The sequence below is a fragment of the Lactuca sativa genome, chromosome 4, assembly GCF_002870075.4.
Source record: "Lactuca sativa cultivar Salinas chromosome 4, Lsat_Salinas_v11, whole genome shotgun sequence".
Classification (NCBI taxonomy): domain Eukaryota; kingdom Viridiplantae; phylum Streptophyta; class Magnoliopsida; order Asterales; family Asteraceae; genus Lactuca; species Lactuca sativa.
In genome coordinates this window covers 33,768,058-33,788,789 of record NC_056626.2, presented here as the reverse complement: position 1 = coordinate 33,788,789, position 20,732 = coordinate 33,768,058, and the positions used below count along the sequence as shown (strand labels likewise).

At 32.2% G+C, this 20,732-nt stretch overlaps 1 protein-coding gene and 1 long non-coding RNA gene across 15 annotated transcripts; one reads left to right on the top strand and one right to left on the bottom strand.

The window, feature by feature from the left end:
- The first annotated feature begins 638 nt into the window (after nt 1-638).
- On the top strand, nt 639-2,874 carry LOC111896494 (F-box/FBD/LRR-repeat protein At1g13570). Its single transcript, XM_052770818.1, has 5 exons — nt 639-710; nt 1,223-1,842; nt 1,909-2,019; nt 2,107-2,262; nt 2,346-2,874. Exons 2-5 carry the CDS (start codon nt 1,252-1,254, stop codon nt 2,664-2,666), a joined length of 1,179 nt encoding a protein of 392 aa, XP_052626778.1. The 5' UTR covers nt 639-710; nt 1,223-1,251; the 3' UTR covers nt 2,667-2,874.
- A 283-nt stretch (nt 2,875-3,157) lies between these two features.
- LOC111896505 (uncharacterized) lies at nt 3,158-6,434 on the bottom strand. 14 transcript variants are annotated; one of them, XR_006190176.2, is made up of 8 exons: nt 5,931-6,434; nt 5,387-5,480; nt 5,060-5,279; nt 4,920-5,000; nt 4,726-4,826; nt 4,505-4,654; nt 4,333-4,437; nt 3,158-3,976 (listed from the first exon to the last, which is right to left on the bottom strand). It is a non-coding gene; the product is annotated as an uncharacterized LOC111896505 (long non-coding RNA). The 14 variants fall into 14 exon arrangements; XR_006190178.2 differs by having other exon boundaries at nt 4,333-4,431; XR_006190179.2 differs by having other exon boundaries at nt 4,563-4,654.
- Nucleotides 6,435-20,732: the final 14,298 nt, after the last annotated feature.

Sequence of the window (20,732 nt, the reverse complement as noted above, 5' to 3'; positions counted from 1 at the left end):
GCAAAACTCTTTTGTTTTAATAAGAAAAATATGTCAACATATAAGAGGAAACCATTTTTGGTCATTTTACTCATATAAGCTATTTTGTTTGTCAAACACTTAAAAATGTTTATCAGTTTATTGCTTATTCCCACCACAATAAACTAATCCAAACACTTTTGTAAAAAACTCCTTATTCCAACCACAATCAGCTAATAAGTTATAAGTTAATTTATTCAAATACCTTCTTAATGGTGGAATATAGAAGGTAACGAGAGCATTGTGTTACCAAAATCCTCTACATGAACCACCGTTACAAAAAGTCAATACTAGGACCAAAAGTGAAAATTTGGCCAAACTATATGATCCATTCAATTTAATTTTATTTGATATATTTCTAATATACTCTTAATGAGATAATTAAAAAATATATAAAATAATGATATTGGTCATAATTTTAATAGGTATGAATATTTGTAGGCTAAAAGATAGAAAACAATTTAATTTCTTTTACTCTAAAAGAAATACAAAAAAAAAGGGGAAAACTTAAAGGGACCTTTTTAGTTCAGTGTCGGAAAAGGAGGGATCAAATATACAAAATAGACATTTATAACAACCCCGCCATATAAACCATATCTTTGCTTCCATTCTTGTAATCGGCGGTCTTTCAAGACTTCAACTCCCAAAGTCCCACCCATCGGAACCCTAGGGCCTAGAGCTAAACCATTCAGGTTTCCTTTCAAACTTTTGATTATCTCAACTTCATGAAGTTTAGTTGTGTTAACAGTTGATATAACTACGCTGTTCTTTTCGTTATTATCTTTATCGACTATAAACACCGGACCTAATTTCATCACTTTTTATATATTTGGTAGATATTTTCAAACATTTACAATTTTAATCATGAAGAGAGGGGAACGTTATCCTCTTCATAGATGTCTAATTGTCTAATTGTCATATAACATGCTATAGCAATTATATAATGCTTTGGGAGGGATAGACACAGGTAACTCTGGGAATTATGTATTGTAACATTGATATAAGATATATGTGGTGATCACCTAAGGAATTTAGAACTGTAGTAGTTAAACAAAATATATTAAGATAGTATTATTGATCATGTGCATGTTTGTTTTTCATTTGTATATTTGTCTTCTCGTTCTATATATTAGTTGTATTTTGCTTTGAAGTAACCAGTTCATATACGTTTGAAGCAAGATTCATATTTTATTCTACTTTACAGCCTTGTGAAGTATCCAACCTTTAGGAACTATGAAAGCTCAACGCCAAAGCTCGGATAGAATCAGCAATCTCCCTCAAGATATAATTGAAAAAATTCTGACTTTTATGCCAATCAGAGATGCATTGAAGACGAGCATTTTGTCAAAAAAATGGAGGCATTGCTGGAAGGGAATGCCTAAACTTGTATTTGATGATAGGCTCAGTAATGTATCATCTGATATGGAAGATGTCAAAAAATATAAGCTTGTCATTACCATATTCCATGTTTTGTTGCTACACAGAGGTCCGATATTGGAACTTTGTATTTGTATCTCAGATGAAGAAATTTTTAATGAGATTGACCAGATAATACTTCATCTTTCATGGAGCAAAAATATCAAGAAATTCATTTTTGAAGTTTATCAATTCGATGAATACTACAAGTTACCAAGTTCATTCTTTTCATTGCAAGGATTAGAACACCTATTTCTCAAATATTGTATAATTGAGCTTCCATCAACGTTTAATGAATTTAGTATGTTGAAGAGCCTGAAATTTTATGAGGTTTACATCACTGCCACTATGCTGAAGCGATTCCTTATCAGTTGCCCACTACTTGAGGAATTTACATGGGTAAATAAAGTCCATATAACTACGACTCATGTAGTTTCGTAATATAAAATATCTCTTACAAATGTATTTATGCAGATTGGATATGATTGTTTAGACTTTACAGGAGGAAACAAGTGTACATTTGTAGAGTTGTTTACGTGTTTACCATCGGCTCAAGTTGTGAACATCTCTTGGTTTGAGAACAAGGTAATAGTAATACATAACTAACTTGGTTGTTTTATCTCATGCAAGAATATTTGTTTTAATCATTAATGTTCTGGGATCTGGTTAAAGGACTTCTATGCAGGTGTTATGTCACAAAAGCTCCCCACTTCACTAGTCTACTTGAGGATACTTGTCCTTCAAGTGTGTTTTCATGAACAAGATCAGATTTCCTCCACTCTCTGTGTGATCAACAGCTCTCCGAATTTAGAGAAAATTAACTTGAGGGTAAATGAAAACTATATTTTATCACATGTTGGTAATGAGTATTCATAATTTTATTGACAATTTTGACATGTTTTTCTGATTAGATGATTCGTTATGTTGCACAAACTTGCACTACTTTGCTTGATCCTCAAGATTATTTTGGGCTTAAGTTGGATCATCTTAAAGAACTGGTGATAACAAGTTTCCATAACTATGCTTCTGAGATGGAATTTGTAAAGCTCATAATGGGTAAGTCGCCTCTGCTTAAGAAAACACGAATCAAGCTCAGTACATCTGTTTCTGTTGAGGAAGAAGTTAAGATGCTTCGAGATTTGGTATACTTGCAATTTCCACGTGCATCACCAGAAGCCAAGCTAATTATCGAACGCCCGAAAACGTTGCCTGCAAAGGCAGTTAAGTTTTAGTGATACAAGTTTAATTGTTGAAATATAAGGATTGTTAAAACACAATGCCTTTATTATCTATTTTGAACCTGTTTACATGTCTTTTGGATTGATTATGATTACTTTTAAATTCCCAAATTCGTCGTATCTTCCTCTATTTTGATGCTTGACGACCAATATATAAACACAAGTAAGAGTTTACATGTCTATAAAACTGCTTTTCCAATGATATAACCCGGGCCCCTTTTTAAAAAATCAAAAACTGAATTTAGGTGTAAATGCAGTCTAAATTTGAAATGATGGAACCAAAACTATAAATTAGCCATTTACTTAAACCAACCAGAAACCTTTTCTATCCTATAGCAAATCCGTTTGGTCTGTCCCAAATCGAAGAAGATGAAAAGAAGATTGGAGGTAAATTTATTTGTCATATTTCTCTCAAAATCAAAAACTTACATGCACTTCCTCTGATTATGATTCCTTTTATACTTGTAATATATCTGTTAACTTGATTTTAAAACAATAATTTGGAGTACAAATATGCGACTTGTTGAAGTTTTCATTGATCCTGTTCGCTTTGTTTTGTTGCATGTCATGATTTTGTCGAGTTTGATATTCAATATAATACATTTGTTGCTTTGAACAAGTAAACACAATGTGATTATTTCGATTCTGATCTTAAATTTACAGAAATGGCAAACCATAAATGCACATGTCGATCGACTCCTTGTTTTGCTGTTTCGTGCTGCTGACAACTCTGCTTTTGCGTGTGTAGCTTATAAAAAATAGGCCAAGCCCAGGCTTCTCATATAGGGACCTATAGGGACGAACATTGTTGTCTCTATAGGTTCAAAAGTCGTCTCTATAGATGTTTGGGACGACAAGTCGTCCCTATAGCTTTCGTCTCCATAGCCCCGTTGCTACAGATCCTTTTGGTCGTCACTAAAACTATCGTCGCAATAGGTTGTCTTTAAAGACGACATGTCATCCAATTTTGGTTCGTCGCTACAAGTTGCTGGTCTCTATAACTATATCTATAGAGAGGACAAATCATCTCTATAGCTTCATCTTAAAAACAACATGTTATCTCCATAGATACCACCATAGAGACAACTTGTCGTGTCCATAGATACAGCTATAGAGACAAAAGGTGGTCTCTATAGATAGAGATGCAATCAACAGCCGTCATCCTATAGCAACACCAGGCCGTCGTGGTTGATGTACTTGTAGAGACGACATGTCGCCTCTATAGGTTTGCCCATACATGAGCTGACATTTTGTTGGTACTTATAACTTTTCTTGCTTCTCTTAGAGCTTCTCTCTTCTCTTCCCTGCATCACCATAATCCCACCCCATTAACCATAAGCATCATATTCATGGATACAAAATTACTACACCACATGTTTTTTCTTAAAATACAGAAAAGCAAAGAAGCTTCAAGGCTTCATCAATTTAGCCACTAAACATTTTTTTTTCTACAACAATTAAATAACTATACTTTTTTTATCGTTCAAAAAACAATCATCCTCAAATAAGCCACTACTGCTAATTTGATAAAACAGTTGCCATTTTCTGTTTTTACCTTTTCTGTTAAGTGTAAAATAATGAAAGTATAACTGATTTTTATTTTTAACATTTCAAAATCAAGTTGCATTATATACATAATACCAAAGAGACATTTATGTACCTGGATTTTCAGATCTCTTCTCTAGGAGGAGGTTTATATTTCTTCCTCTTCTCAAAAGTGGTAGGTTCTTCTTCTTGTTTTTTTCATCAGGTATCTCCACTATAACTGACAAGAATTAAGATTACACAACAAAAAGACAGATGTAAACTACTAAATTAGCCTCAAAGAAAACCTTTTTGATGCAGTGGGCAATCAATCATTGTCCCTGTATGCGGGCACTCTTCTACTACCTTTTTTTGATGATAAGTTTTTATAGTTTTTATTTTGAGCATTTTTCTGACTCTTGAATGAAAAGGACAAAAAAAATCCAAGCTTTTGTCCACTGCATCAAAAAGGTGGAATCAGAACTAGCTCTCTATTTGTGTTGCTTCTTTTTTACTTATAAAATGTTACCTTTTATCCCATTTTAATGATCACCTATTTTGCTCGGACTCCTTTACTTAGCAACTCCTCTCCAGCTATATTGGGTTTCCCAACCCAGTCATTGATTCAGCCTGGCATAACAGAAGGTGATAACTGATAATTAAAAAAATTGTAATTAAAAAGGAAGATAGAAAGCTTCAATTTTAATTTTAACATCACTAAACCTCAGCAACTTAGCAAGTGCTTCTTGTTCTTCAGGTGTCCCAAAAAAGACTTTTGAATTTTGTATATTGATGAATTATGATCTGTAAAGTTGGTATAAGCTACCATAAACTTGAATGAACCTTTAATTAATCACGTATACCTGGAAAACCCATGTCTTTGTAAAGGACCCACCAAGACCAAACATAAAAGTGTCTCGTAGGCACTACTGGAACTGTTGATTATATCATCATCTTCTCTCATACCTATCAAATTAATCCCCTCATCTTGAAAAACATCCAAGAGAAGTTTTGCATATATGATAATGACAGGAGGGGTGTGCAGATGTGCATTAAAAATCATCATATGCATAACACAGAAACCTAGATAAAAAAAACTGGTGTAAATTTATAAATTTAAAATGATTCCAAAAACTAGAATTTGATTTTGTACAAGTACGAAGATATGGATAACTATAAACACAACATACCTTATGGAGCATCAAAAATACCATTTCCAAATTCACCCTTGGTTAGCACTTTGTGATCAATAGTACCAGAAACTGCACCAGTAGGATCCTAAAGCTTAAACCAACCATATAAGTAACTAAAAGTTAACTTACATAAACAATTTGGCATATTAAGTACAGACTTGATAACATCAACAACCTGTTATATACCGAATAATAGATGAAAGAATGGACAACAATTTGAACTTACAATCAAACCATAGTCACAACATTTTTGAGCTTACAATCGAGTAAAACATAACCGTGAAATTTATAATTCGAAGACTAAAACTGGAAGCTTATTTATGGAGTTGCAGATAGGATCATATGAATTTGAAGAATAAGTAAATAAACAAAACAAAATTAACAAAATGAGGTACCAAATTGACAACCCTACCAACAAGAACAAGCTAACTTAAACAAATTTAGTCATGATTCCAGTATCAGTATTAGTTATAAATCCAATATCACAAGCACCAATTATGTAATTTATACAAGTCTACTCTTACATCGAGCTGAGAGCAACCTGATTAATCGCAGATGTTGCTCAAACAGATGCCAACTCTATTCTGGACCTAGATGTTGCTCAATATCTCGATATTCGTCCTCAATAGCAAAATGAGGTTGTCAGTAATTAGAAATCAAATTTCCTTTTAATCGCAGAAGCTATGCTGGTAAACGAGAAACAGAGATGGAGATTTGCTTATCGATTTGAGCAAATCGCCTCATGTGAGAGCAACTATGAAACCATAGAATATCACAAGAAGAAGGAACAAAAAACATAGAAAAATTAGAGATGCGCATGAGCTTGAACGAACCTGTAAAGAAGAATGGAGATTTTCTTAAGCTCTAAACACCTTGAACGAACGAGAAATGGAGATGATTCAAGTGTTGACAAATGATGTGAGCAAATAGCCTAAATAGCCTCCTGAGAGAGGAACAGAGAAGAAGATCGGAGACCACCAAAGGGAGACGGATTCTCTGATGTGAACCCTATGGAGACGATAAGTCGTCTGTATAACCTAAAATAAACGACTCCTTTTTCCGTTTTCCAGTTAAATAGATTAAAAAATATATATTTTTGTCATGGGGACGACAAATCGTCCGTATAGTTATCCTCAAAATGACTTCTTTTCTGTAAATAGATTAAAAAATTTGTTATTTGTTATTTATAAGAACGATAACTCGTCTCCACAACTATTACAAGAATGCGCCAAACCCACTTCTTTTCGCGCTTAATATGTTGAAACGAGTAGTTGTCGCTATACCTTCAAAAGTCAAAAAAAGATGGTCAACTCTATTGGGACGACATGTCGTCTCTACAGGGAGACTATAGCAACGACAATGATCTCGTCTCTATAGATGCTTATTCTTGTAGTGCAACCTTGTGTTTCTTCTGTTTTATTAGAGCTTCTCCATAATGAAAATGCATATGCATGCTTGGTCTCAAATACAAAACACCTTACAATAAGGAAATCCATCTACCTGAAGTTAAAACATGTTTTTTTAGATGAATGCTAATCGGCTACACAAAACTTTTATTATCACGGCGACCTTAAATGTTGTCTAAAAGGCCCCGTTAACGGAAAATTGTTTATAATGTCATTTGCAACATGACCAAGGATTCTTTTTCAAATTTTTCATCATCTAATAAATATTTTGATAGACAAAAGATATGCTCGGTAAAAATATGGTTGGAGGAAGATGAAGCTTCAGTTGGAGCCGAAGTTAAAGTTGAAGCTAGTGTTGGAAGCTAGAATATGTAGCATTGATTTTTAACCGGAAGTTGTGTTTTTATTTGTGTAGAAATGTTTAGCAAAAAATATTTGCAATTTTTTTTAAAAAAAATTGCAAAGTTATATAAAGTTACATCCAAAAAAAAGATACATAACATTTAAGGGTAACATAGTACTTTTGTTATAATAGGCTGAAACGTTACTTTAAAATCACTTGAAATAACTTTTGAATTAAAAGGTTTATGTTGTAAATTAAAATTTGAAACTCATACTCTCAAACAAATTTTTTGTTCCTCTAAATCGAGCTTTTTTAAAAAAGTTAAGGTTCTAGCTCCTAAAAGCAGCCAAAAAACTCATTGCCAAACATGCCCTAAATACAAATTTTCGTAAATTAAATTACTAAGTAGTTTGCCCAAAATGGCAAGTTTAATATCATTGAAGTATGTTGTTATACGTTAATTTGAGTAACCAACTTTTTTATTTAGATATACCATTTTTACCGGCTACAACTACCAATTTTGGTGCTTATTTGGCATGTGGTATTTTTTTATTATATTTTATTTGTTTGTTTATAAATATTTATTTTAATATTTATATTGATATTTATTATGTATGTTTTTTATTCTTTGCAAAAAGAAATTCATGAGATGATGAACCAATGGACATTTCGGACAATCTCCATGATGTCTCACATACACCCTTCTTATGCTTCTTCGTTTAACTCAGTTCCAAAAACATGAAGTTTTTGGTCTTTTGTGAAGGGAGGTAGATGATAAAGATTTGAGTTAGCGAAATCAAATTACCAATTGATCTTAAAAAAAAAACTTTTGCATAGTTTTGTTATCACATTTGATGACAAACTGTGTTGTGTTTCTATTACTATGATATAGGCATATAGCCAATATGTTCACTTCAATATTATATCTGAATTTACTATATTACCGAACCTAATTTCATCACTTTTTATTGGTAGCTAGATATTATCAAACATTTACATTTTTAATCATGAAGAGAGAGGAACGTTATCCTCTTTATAGTTGTCTAATTGTGTGTTAGACGTTTCATGATAATAATGACATCATATAATTTGGAGCAATTGTTAGTATAGTCTAACAAACTTTTGTCTTTTGGTTTAATTACATATGAAAAGAATAATATGAATTCTTTTTTCCCAGTTTAATAATAACCTGAATTTTATATGCGATTGAGAAGAATTTAGTTGGCATAATTATACGTTTATACACATGGACATCCACGTAGATCTCTTTATTCCTTTTTCATTTTTCTAAAAAAAAATTAATAGAAAACTTAAATGGAACATAGATGGGACAGAAGGAGGAGATCATGAGAGTAGTCGATCGGAAGAAAAGAGAGCATTTGGGTGTTTTTGGTAGGGCTGGCAAAATTGTACTATGGAAAACTAACAAACATGTTATCAATTAACCGAACCAAGAAACTTGGTAGCCAATATATTTGGTAGCCAATTAATCAATATCGGTATGGTAATGGTATAAAAATTAGAATATCATGGTAATACCGTACCAACCAATTCATTTGATATATATATATATATATATATATATATATATATATATATATATATATATATATATATATATATCAACTGTTAATTGTATTTAGTGTTTGCAGTTTTAATAACATTATATTAGTCATTTGGTCGTATTAGTCAATCATTATTACCACATTAAAGCACAATATTAAAACGTTACTTTAGCGTTACTTCAGTAGAATTCTTTTGTAAACTAAAAGAACTATGTAACTAATTTCTATACTACACATCAAATTCTCGATGTCTTTGCTTATTTTTAAATCTTATAATAGAAAATTAAAAGAAGTTGATATATACCATTGCCAATTTGTACCAACCAAACTTGTTGGTAGCCAAATAAATTGGTACCAAGTATACTTGGTACGGTACCGGTATCAAATTTTTAATACCAATTATAGTTGGTACGGTACACGGTTTAGAGAAAAATGAATTCGTACCGTACCAATTCCACCCCTAGTTTCTGAGGTGTCTAGTCGCCAAACATAAACAAGAAGTATAGAGAAGATCGAGGCTGCAGTCAATGACGGAACTACATGGGGCGTTGGGGTACTACAGCATCCCCAAAAAAATTGTTTTATGTATATAAAAATATTTTTTGTAAACATGTTTTATGTTATTGTACCCTCAGCTTAAGATATTGTACCATATTTTTTAATGTCTGGGATATGATAACTACATCGAATATATATTGATAATGTTTGTACCCCATATCAAAATTTCTGGCTCCGCCACTGGCTGCAGTATCTTAGATGGAGAAAGATATATCAAGACCGAAATTGAAGGTAAAACCTATTGTTTTTCTTTTGGTTCCCTGTAGGAAATAAAATTGTGTAGCTAGGGTTCGAATAAGGTAGGGATTTATGTTGAATGTTGAAATTGGTAGAAATTTTGGATAAAAATAAGTTGGATCGTTCCAAAAAAGAAGCGCTCACTTGTTTTTGTAGAGGTCTTCCATTTTCAACCTCCATCTTCATCAAGTGCCATGTTTTTGATTTTGTTTTATTTGGTAAACACATTTCAAGTTACTTTCTGGGTTTTTTATGCTTTGAATTCCTTCATTTTTTTCTGAGTTTTTTTGGTGTGTTCACGATGGATTAAAGGAATCTGGTGGTGGGAGGTGGACAATGGTGGTGATGATGATGGTGGGACTTATGATTTTAAAAAACTATTTTTCAAACAGGAAAAGAACAAGAAAAAATATTTTTTTAATATATAAAAAATACATTTAACAGAAAAATCCATATGGATGTCATGTCATGGTCACATGAGTTAACCAAAAAGCCATCTCAAAGCTAGCTCACCAAGATTACCAGGCGACCCCTTTACTTTGGGATATTTCCCTGTTTAACTCCAAATTTGAAAGTTTAAGGAGCCACACTGCACATAAAAAAAAAAAAAAAAGCTTTAGTGACCATTTAAAAGAAAAGGCAAAAGTTTAGCCCTATCACATGCTATAGCAATTATATAATGCTTATGAGGGATAGATAGGTAATTTGGGAATTATCTATTGTAATATAGATATTGAAACTGTGGTGACCATATCATATGGGTATAATAAGGAATTTAGAACTCTAGTAGTTAGACGAAATATATCTAAGATAGTATTACTGATCATGTGCATGTTTGTTTTTCATTTGTATATTTGTCTTTTCGTTCTTTTAGTTGTATCTTGGTTTGAATTAACCAATTCATATACATTTGAAGCAAATATTCATATTTAATTCTACTTTACAGCCTTGTGAAGTATCGAACCTTGTTAAGACATGAAAGCTCATCCACAGCAAAGTTGGATAGAATCAGCACTCTCCATCAAGATATAATTGAATTATTTTTGACTTTTATGCTAATCAGAGATGCATTGAAGACAACCATTTTGTCAAAAAAATGGAGGTATTCCTCGACAGGCAAGCCAAAACTTGTATTTGATGACAGGCTCATTAATGTATCATCTGATATGGGAGTTGTCAAAAAATATAAGCTTGTCATTGCCATATTCCATTTTTTGTTGCAATACAGGGTCTGATATCAGAACTTTGTATATGTATCACCAGGGACGGACGCAGGATTTGATAGTAGATGTTGTCGGTCCGTAGTAGGTGTTGCCGGTAAGTAGAAAAAATAAAAAATAAAATAAAAAATATCGAAAAATTTACACTGCTTACAGAAAAAGCAGAGGTTGCCAGTGCCACTGCGGGCACCCAAATAAAACCGTCTCTGTGTATCACTGAATCACTGAGACATATATTGTTAATGAGATCGACCATATAATACTTCATCTCTCTCTCTCTCTCTCTCTCTCTCTCTCTCTCTCTCTCTCTCTCTCTCTCTCTCTCTCTCTCGTATCTAGGGTGTAAGTGAGTTGAGCTACTCGTGAGCTATTCGGGATCGATCCGTTAAAAGCTCGACTCGAGATCGAATTAAATAAGCTCGAGCCTAAATATGAGGCTCGTTTATTAAACGAGCTTGAGCCAAGCTTCAAGTAGTGGGCTCGCGAGCCTAAACTAATATATATATATATATATATATATATATATATATATATATATATATATATATATATATATATATATATATATATATATATATATATATATATATTGCTAGGTTCAAATGTTTCTAGCAACTATTGTGTGTCTAACTGCACCAATGAGAATTCAAGAAATAACAAATAATAAAATAAATCATTTAAGGGTATTTTGGACATTTAATACTTTCAATTAAGGAAATCATTTGATTGAAATCCTGCAATTAAGGATATAAAGTAAATATATTTGACCTAGTCGTGTGTGTGGTAGAACACGTTCATCATCGACATCAACACCATCACCGTCACCACCGCCCACTTCCTCTCCTCGCCGATCTCGTTTTCAACTCATTAATCGATACCTTAATTTATTTCATTCCTCAATTCATTCCCATTGCAACCTCCACCAAAATTCATCGGGAATCCTCTCCATAAACCTATCATGGATCGGCCAATTGTTCTCACCATTATCCGAGTACCAAGAAAATCAACACAATCGTCATATGGCTAATGCTTCCCTCCCCTTTTCGCCAGTGACACCCACCTCATGCGCTGTCATCCGCCAACACACCCCGTCTGTAAGATTTTCAAATCCGATTTTGAGTTTTTCATCTTCTTGTTACTCCATTCCTTTTTTTGTTATTTACAGGAAACCCTAAATCAAATTTCCCTCTAAAAAATAAATTTTTATTAGTTTTGAAGTTATATGAACCCGTTGGGTTTGGAATCACCAGGAAGTCAACGAATCATCTTAGATTTGTTGAACTTGTTGTTTGTCATACTGTTCTGTTCGATTTTTTTTAGTTGTTTATTTGAAGAAATGTGGAGTAGGAGAGAATCGATACAGGAGAAGCGACAAGATTTATTTATCAGTCACTATCTGTTGTTTTCTAACCGGCGATGCGTATCTTGGCCATTGTTTAGTAAAAGTGATTGCTAGAACTAGGAGCTTCAATTGTTCAAATTAGGTGATGAACATTGGTAGGGTACTTATATGGTTAACTTTGACAGTTTCATTGCTTGTAGAAAGATCAAAATTCATCAAAACTTTAGTCTCTGTTTGGTTGATGTTACTATTTGTGTTTATATCCACCACATAAATTGAGAATTTAGTAGAGAAACACAGCATCTTAGTGTTGGAGGTTATAGAATGGATAACCAGCTTCTCTCTTTTCTTCTGTGCTATGAGAAATGGCAAATAAATTGTCACTTAACTAAAATAGCCTAGTTTTTTAAGCAAATTGGTATTTTCTAGGGTTAACCTTTCCTTAGGTTATAGAAAGCCACTAGTTCTTGAAGATGTGACAACCCGAAATTTCTTCCGCTCATATCGTTAAAAATAAATCAATCCAGAATTTATTTCTGCTCTTGTCAGCATTATCTCGGGTCTAATTAAATATTCTAAACTCAGTACAATCGAGGTTTGGGTCCAAGAACGAGTTTTTCCAAGTCAAAGCATAGCATCCGAGCCAAACACCCCTTCGATAGGAGTGTACGGCCACAAACTCGAGTTTACGGTCGTACACCCCTACCCCACCCTTTGGCGAAAACTCTACCCTATATATAGGGTATATGGCCTTCATTTGTCACTTTACATACTGTAAAGGCTTTCTATCTCTACTCTCTCTCTCTACAATTATCAAGTTTGCTCAAGGAATCCTCAAGAATGTAAGTGATTCTTCACTTTGATTGTGTTTCAATCTCTTTTATAGTGATAAAACCATGTTCCTACCTCATTGATCTCATCATTTGTCTAGATTTTCTCTCTCACCAAGAACACCAAGAACACATACTAGTTCTTGGTGGCTAAAAACCTCATTCCACGCCTCTTACAGTAAGTAACTACCATATATGCTTGATATCTACTAGAAACCATTGATTTTTCACCTAAAAATCGACCCAAATCATGACCGTAAACCCATGGACCGTAAACCCATGGACCGCAAACACTTGGGCCGCAAACTCATGGGCCGTAAACCATGTTGGACCGCAAACCCATGACCGTACACTCCTGATTACGGCCGCAAACTCCCCATCTTCAATCACGTGTGATTCTAACACTTAGTTTCAAGTGTTTCCTAGTCCCTAAGGTGGTTTCCTTCCATAAAAAATAGTGTTATGTCCTCATCTAATACGTGTATGTGTTACCATATGTTAATAATGTCAACTTGAGTACGAAACATCAGTTGACACTCAGCACTCATCCCGATCGTACACTCAAATCCTACGTTAAACTAAGAGTTCATACCCCTATGCTTTTTCCTAGTTTTCCATGTTTTCAGGGGGGAATACAAGCAAAATTACTAGGAAACTTGTGCTCAAAGTATATTATTTTATGTTCAGAATGCTTTTAACACAGAAAACAGTTTTACCAAACAATTAAGAAATCAACTCGTAGAAACAGTTTTCAAAACTAAAGCAATGAACTCGTGAATCATATCATAAAATGTGTTATTTTATAAAGGATTCATACAGATCATAAACAGTATTTTCAATATTATTACTTGTAAATTGTTAGTCTAAAGTTGGAGACACGTCCTTGGTAACACCCCCACAGAATCAGGGTGTAGGATTAGCACTTGTAACCAGAATCTCGTGGAGGGAGAACGTGACTGTTGTGTATAGATCTATACGGGACCGACTATCCCGCACCTTACTGCTAGCTACAGTTGGACCAACAAGTCCAGGGGTGACAAAGTCATAAAAAGGTATTGGCCCCGTTACGTGCCATATCAAGTCTAAGTACGGTTATGACACTCGCAACCTAGATAACAGTAATTTACTTTTGTAATAATGAAACAAGTGAACTAACCTCATAGTAATAACCGATTTGATTACTAGAGGGGATTAATAATACCCTTAGGATTTAGTTCACTACGTATTTATTAGTTTTATTCAATATTTTAAAAACCGGTGTTTTAGTTGAACCGGTATGGTGACCGGTTGCCGGTTCAACCAGTTTAACCGGTTCGACCGCCGGATGAACCGGTTTCTATATTTTTCATATTTTTTCTATTTTCCTACACATACATACATATAGAAATTATGAGTTTGATGTTTACAAGTTCAAACATTAAAAATTAACATAAAAATAAATTGTAGATGAATCCAAATACATTAAAATAACACATAATCATAAGTTTTTATGTTTTACATCAATCCATATACGTCAAAAAGAAAATAATGTATAATACCGAAACGAAATATAGTTTTTGATAAATACAAACACATCAAAAGAATTTATAACATTTACCATATGTTTTTATTTATAGAAAACTAAATAGATTTGAAAAAAATCACCAAAGTTTATTATGTAAATGGTTCTTTTTCATGCGTTTTTATTCAGTTTAACCGGTTCAACCAGTTTTTTCTAAAAACCAGCCGGTTCAATCCGGTTCAGAAATCAATGTAAAACCGGTGATAGTTGAACCGCTCCCTCTCCCGGTTTTCGGTCCAACCGGTTCGACCGGCCGATTCAAACCGGTTTTTAAAACATTAGTTTTATTTATGTAATAATGCTAATACACCTCACAAGGAGCAAACTGGGTTTTTCAAGAAAACTACGTCTAACGATATATGTATAGTAGATACTTGTACACCTCATACTAGAACAGATAAACAACCATCAGCTATTAAGGGAAAATATGGGATTTCCCGGGATAACTCGATTTCTTATAAACAGATTGTTCAACAAGTAACTAATGGATGTTCAAACACACTTTCTATAAGAAAATATAGGATTTTCATGGGAAACACATTTCAAAGGATCAAAGAAACATTTTTCACCAAAACTAAATATTTATGAACTCACCAGCTTTATGCTGATACTCTTTCAAACTGCTTGTATTCTCAGGGCAACAATAGACAGGTACTCTTGCCAACTTTTGGAGAAGACGGAGCATTTTGGAGTCACGTCTTTTACCTTTGTTATATACTGTTATGTACAAACTATGTTTTCAAACAGATGTAAATAATCATATTGTAATGTAATGGTTGTGTTTACTTTGCTTTCTATGATACAACTGTTGTGATACTGCGCATGACGTCACCCACCCCCGGACGTTTCCGCCATTGTTTTTTGACGGTTAGGGGGTGTGACAGAAGACATTCCCTCTTTGGCACCTAAAGACCAAGCTATAGTTGCCAAATTAAATTAATAGTGTGATATAGTTTGATAATAAAACATGTCTTCCAAGTGTTTGATATAATGTCAAGAAGAGAAAGTTTTGTGTAAAAGAGGCAGGTTTGATATGTTGGACTTATTGGGAAGATTCTGTTAGAATATGTTAAGGTAACATGTTTATACTTGTGTTGAAATATTTTGTTAGAAGTAAAGTAGATAATATTTTGTTAGACTTCTTAAGGAATTGAAGTTTAAGCAATAAATAGAAATGAAATATTTTTTTAGAATTGATGTGAATATGTATAGTTATGTTATTTTGGTGTTTTTATTTTATAAAAAAAAAAAGATGTTGTAAATTCTATTAAAATATAAGTTAAAACTTGTGTGTATTTTGTCAGAATTTATTTATAGAAATGCATTCTGTCAAAAAGTCTTTTAGAATGTTTTATTAACAACAAATATATTTGTTTAACTGGTAATGCATTCTAGTAGAATTACGAGTAATGAATGTTACTAGAATAACGATAGCATATTCTAGTAGAATAACTAGTAATGCATGTTGTTAGAAAAAATTACAATTGTTTGATGTCTACTACATTCTATCAGAATTTATAGTTGTTATTCTTTTAGAATGCTCCGAATTTTTTAATATTTGAAAGTTGATTATGTTTTTTTTTTTTGTGGATTTAGGTTTTGAAGACACTGTCATTGATGTGGAAAAGGAGAAAAAACATGGAGAACTAGAGTATATTCTTGCAAAATGTATAAAGTGTTTCTTAACAATAATATTCTTTTGGAATGGATTAGTATTTTTTTTTGGATTTTGATGTTTTTTTTTTCTATTTTAACCATTTTTAGTTTTAATCTTTAAGAATAAATGTAATTCGTATTGTTTAGAAAACGTTATTCTTGATAATATGTTGTATAATTCTATAAGCATGTTTAATATAAAAAGTATCTTGAATGAAACAATATTTTACAAGAATAAAACCACAAATATATTTACTAGTTTATTGTTGTCTTTTTGTCATGCTGACAGAATAAAATCGGTTATTATTAAAAATAATATTAAAATTTAATTAGTATTAATTTAATAAATTCAGATTTTTAAAAAATAAGAGAATTAATGATCCCTTAAAACCTGAAAATTTCCTTTTTTAAAATAGGTTAATTGACCAAAATACCCTTTTGCTGAACTTTGTGTGATTATATAATATATGTTACCCTATGATAATATCATAGATCCTCGGATCATGATTGTTGATTCTATCCATCCAGTGGTCCAGATCTGTGTATTTTGGCACACAATAGTTAGTAAAAACAAAATAACCTAAGCCTATATATATATATATATATATATATATATATATATATATATATATATATATATATACATACATATATATGTATGTATATATATATATATATTCCTTTTTTCTCAATTTGGCCCTTATAAATTTCATTTTTTTCAATTTGGCCCATACATTTTTTCAGATTAAACCTCAACTTTTTTTTTTTCTAAAAAACACTCTTACATATTTGTTATCTTGGAAGATTTCTAGCAATGCCATGGTAAATACTCCCAACTTCATTATGGTTTGGAGTAAATCTAGAGAGATGGTCATATAAATCTATGGCTTGATGATTGGTCAAGAACATTGTAGGCGCATGTAGTGATATGGAAAAATTCAACCCAATGAAGGGTTATTGACATTGATGGGTTTTTTATGTTGGTTATAGAGAAGGAATGGTGAAAGTTGTTCTTATTGGCTTTTTTAATATCGTTGGGGAGTCATAGGTTTTTGTGATAGAAGATGAGAAAAAGTAGAATGGAAAAAGGATATCAGCCATTGACGAGAAGAATAAGATGGGAGGGGTTGTTCTTCTTTTATCATTGAACATTATGTCTCCTAATGAAATAATGAAGCCAACAATAACAACTCTCACCATTTCTTCTCTATAACCAACTTCAAAAACTCATTGTTGATAACCCTTGATCAAACTAGTGATTGTTACGCAACTGGTGTTGAAATTTTCTAGATCCTCACATGCGCCTACAATGTTCTTCACTACATCGATGATGCCACAAGAAAGATAAATTTATGAAATCGTCAAACAATAGATTTACAACACAATCTCTCTAGATTTACTCCAAACCATCATGAAGTGAAGCTGGGAGCATCTGCCATAAAATTATGGAACCAAATCTCGAAATCTTCCAAGATAACAAATATGTAAGGGTTATTTTAGAAAAAAAAACAACAAAGTTGAAGTTTAATCCCAAAAAATAGAAATATATAAGGGCCAAATTGAAAGGAAACAAATGAAAATGTAAGGGCGAAGTCGATAGTAAGGGCCAAATTGGGAAAATTAGTAAAAATATATGGATTTTTTTGGGAAAAAATAAAGTTGAAATTTAATCCAGAAAAATACCAATATATATGGTTTTTTTTTGGAACGACAAGCAATATATTAGAAAAAGAAGAAGCAACTCAAGCGAGAAGCTCGAGAAAAATTACAAGAAACAGTTTAGAATGGGAGAAGGGCTCCAAGTAGCCGAATCTAAAGAAGTACATTTAGATCTATGCTTAATCCAATTGAAAGTAAATAAATTAATATCATCTGTTGTGACCATGGTAGCATGCATGACGTTCCTAAAGACAACTGCATTACGCTCCTTCCAAATTAACCAGAGAGTGGTATAAACCAAAGACAATCTAAGTTTCTGCATTTTTTTTTGCTGCTGGTACACGAATTGATCATCTCCAATAGGTCAACCTTTGAACATGGCTGATTAACAAGGATTGAAGACCAGTCAAATAGCCACCTCGATAACACCATAGAGAAGGACTTGCAAGTGAAAAAAAAAGTGATTGATATCTTCCTCCACCTCACAACAAAACGGACAACATGTAGAAGTGACGATAATACCCCTCTTAATTAGGTTTGAAGCAGTGACAATTCGATCTTTAAATGAATGCCAAATAAAGCAATTAACCTTTTTTAGAATCCACTTAACCCACTTAAAAACCTCATAATTACCAGTGTTCAATCTCACAACAATCAGATGTCTAAGAGATTTGTCAGAGAAAATATCACCATTATCATCTGTCCACAGCCATCTGTCACCATTCACAATTCATAGTAAAACGAAAGTTAGCGAGACGATTGCACATAATTGAGAGTTGATTAGATTCAAGATCCCTTTTCAGGTTTCTTTTCCAATCCTAACAATAGTGAACATTCATATCAACCTCAGTTTTGATCTTATCCATCACCAAGCAATTCTTGTTGTTTTCAACGGCATAGAGATTAGGAAAAAATGTCCTTTAGAACACCATCTCCGCACCAAGAGTCTTTGTGGTAGAATGTGTAGTCTCCTTTCCCAACAACCAGCTTAAAAAGACTACAAAGAGAGATATCATAAAGATTAGGATCCATGCTAATCTGTGAAATATCCAGCCACACACCTTTAATAGACTTTTTAGCCATTAACTTACCATCAATAAGAAAAGGGTTATGGATTGCTTTAATGCAGGAAAACCAAAACAAATCACACTTATTTTTTAAACGCCACCACCACTTCGCGAGAAGGGATAAATTAGATGAATCAAAGCATCCAACTCCGAGACCTCCTATCTCCTTCGGTTTGGTTGCTAAATCCGAAAGCACCCAATTAATTTTCCTTTTCTCTTCGTCGCCTCCCCAAAGGAACCTTCCTCTTATACCATCAAGAATATTAATAACTTTTTTAGGAACTCTAAAAAGAGAGAAATAATATAATGGGAGATCATTAAGAATAGAATATATGAGAGTTAGACGACCCCTAAAGGAAACGCATTTTGATTTCCATCACTACAACAAAAATGGGTATCAATAATCAGTCTTCAATTGTCAATAACCAGTCTCTGAGAATAATTAGGGACTGATTTAGCTAGTCCCCAACTATTCCCCGAAACCTAGTCCTAGATAGTCAAATTTTTATGTATCTAATACATCAAAGCATCAAAGACAAAAAAAAAATCAGTCTTTGATGATATCTCATTCAGCTTGGGTGGACCTAGGGGTGGTCCACGGTGGCACCGGCAACCCCTAACTTTTCCGACCGCAGTGGAAAAATTTTCAAAAATTTTCGAAAAATTTATTTTTTCTACTATCGTGCAACCCCTACTGTAAAATCTTGCGTCCGCCCCTGTCATCCAGTCTCTAATTTTTTTTCTTCAAATCCTCAATTTGATGTCATATCAGTCTCTAATACTATATTTTAGGGATTGAATATTAGTCATTTATAATGTATCATTCAGTCTCCAATTTGTTTTATTAAAATCACTATTTATATCATTTACAACTATGATAGACATTTTACATTTACTTAAAACTATATATTGTTCTAAATGTCTCATAATACTATATATATATATATATATATATATATATATATATATATATATATATATATATATATATATATATATATAAATGCTATATATATATATATATATATATATATATATATATATATATATATATAGGTAAATCTCCAGAATAGTCCTAAAATTTTAGTGTAATTTATAAAAAAGTCCCGAACTAATTTTTGTTTACAGAAAAGCACAGAATACTGGCTAATATTTCGAAGTTTTAACCGCTATTATGTGCTTTTCTGTAAACAAAATTTACTTTGGGACTTTTTCATAAATTAGATTAAAATTTTAGAAATTTTCTGGAGATTTACCTATATATATATATATATATATATATATATATATATATATATATATATATATATATATATATATGGTTAGGTTATTTTGTTTTCACTATCTATTGTGTGCATGTATGATTGATTCTTGACCAATCATTTTAGTTAATTTAAGAAAGTAATTAATTCATCTTATATGTTGAAGATATAATGGATATTAATTATATCTTCAGCATTTAATATGCATTAATTACTTTCTTAAAATAACTAAAATGATTGGTCCAGAATCAATCATACATGCACACAATAGATAGTGAAAACATTTGAATTTAACTTTCTCTCTCTCTCTCTCTATATATATATATATATATATATATATATATATATATATATATATATATATATAACGTTATATATACAATGAAATACAATCCATTACACAAAAATCACACTTTGTCAATTCAAAAGTAGTGTGCGTGTTTAATAATCATTACTACTTGAAACTTAATTATATAAATAATGTTTTGACATAAGAACTATGTAAATGTTATGTAAAACTTGCTCAAAATTCTACTTTCCTTGCCTCACAAACCCTTTATAAGCTAACCAATCGTCTTGCTAATTTTCCTCTATTGTTCCTTTGACTTCATATTCACATAAGAAACGTACCTAACAA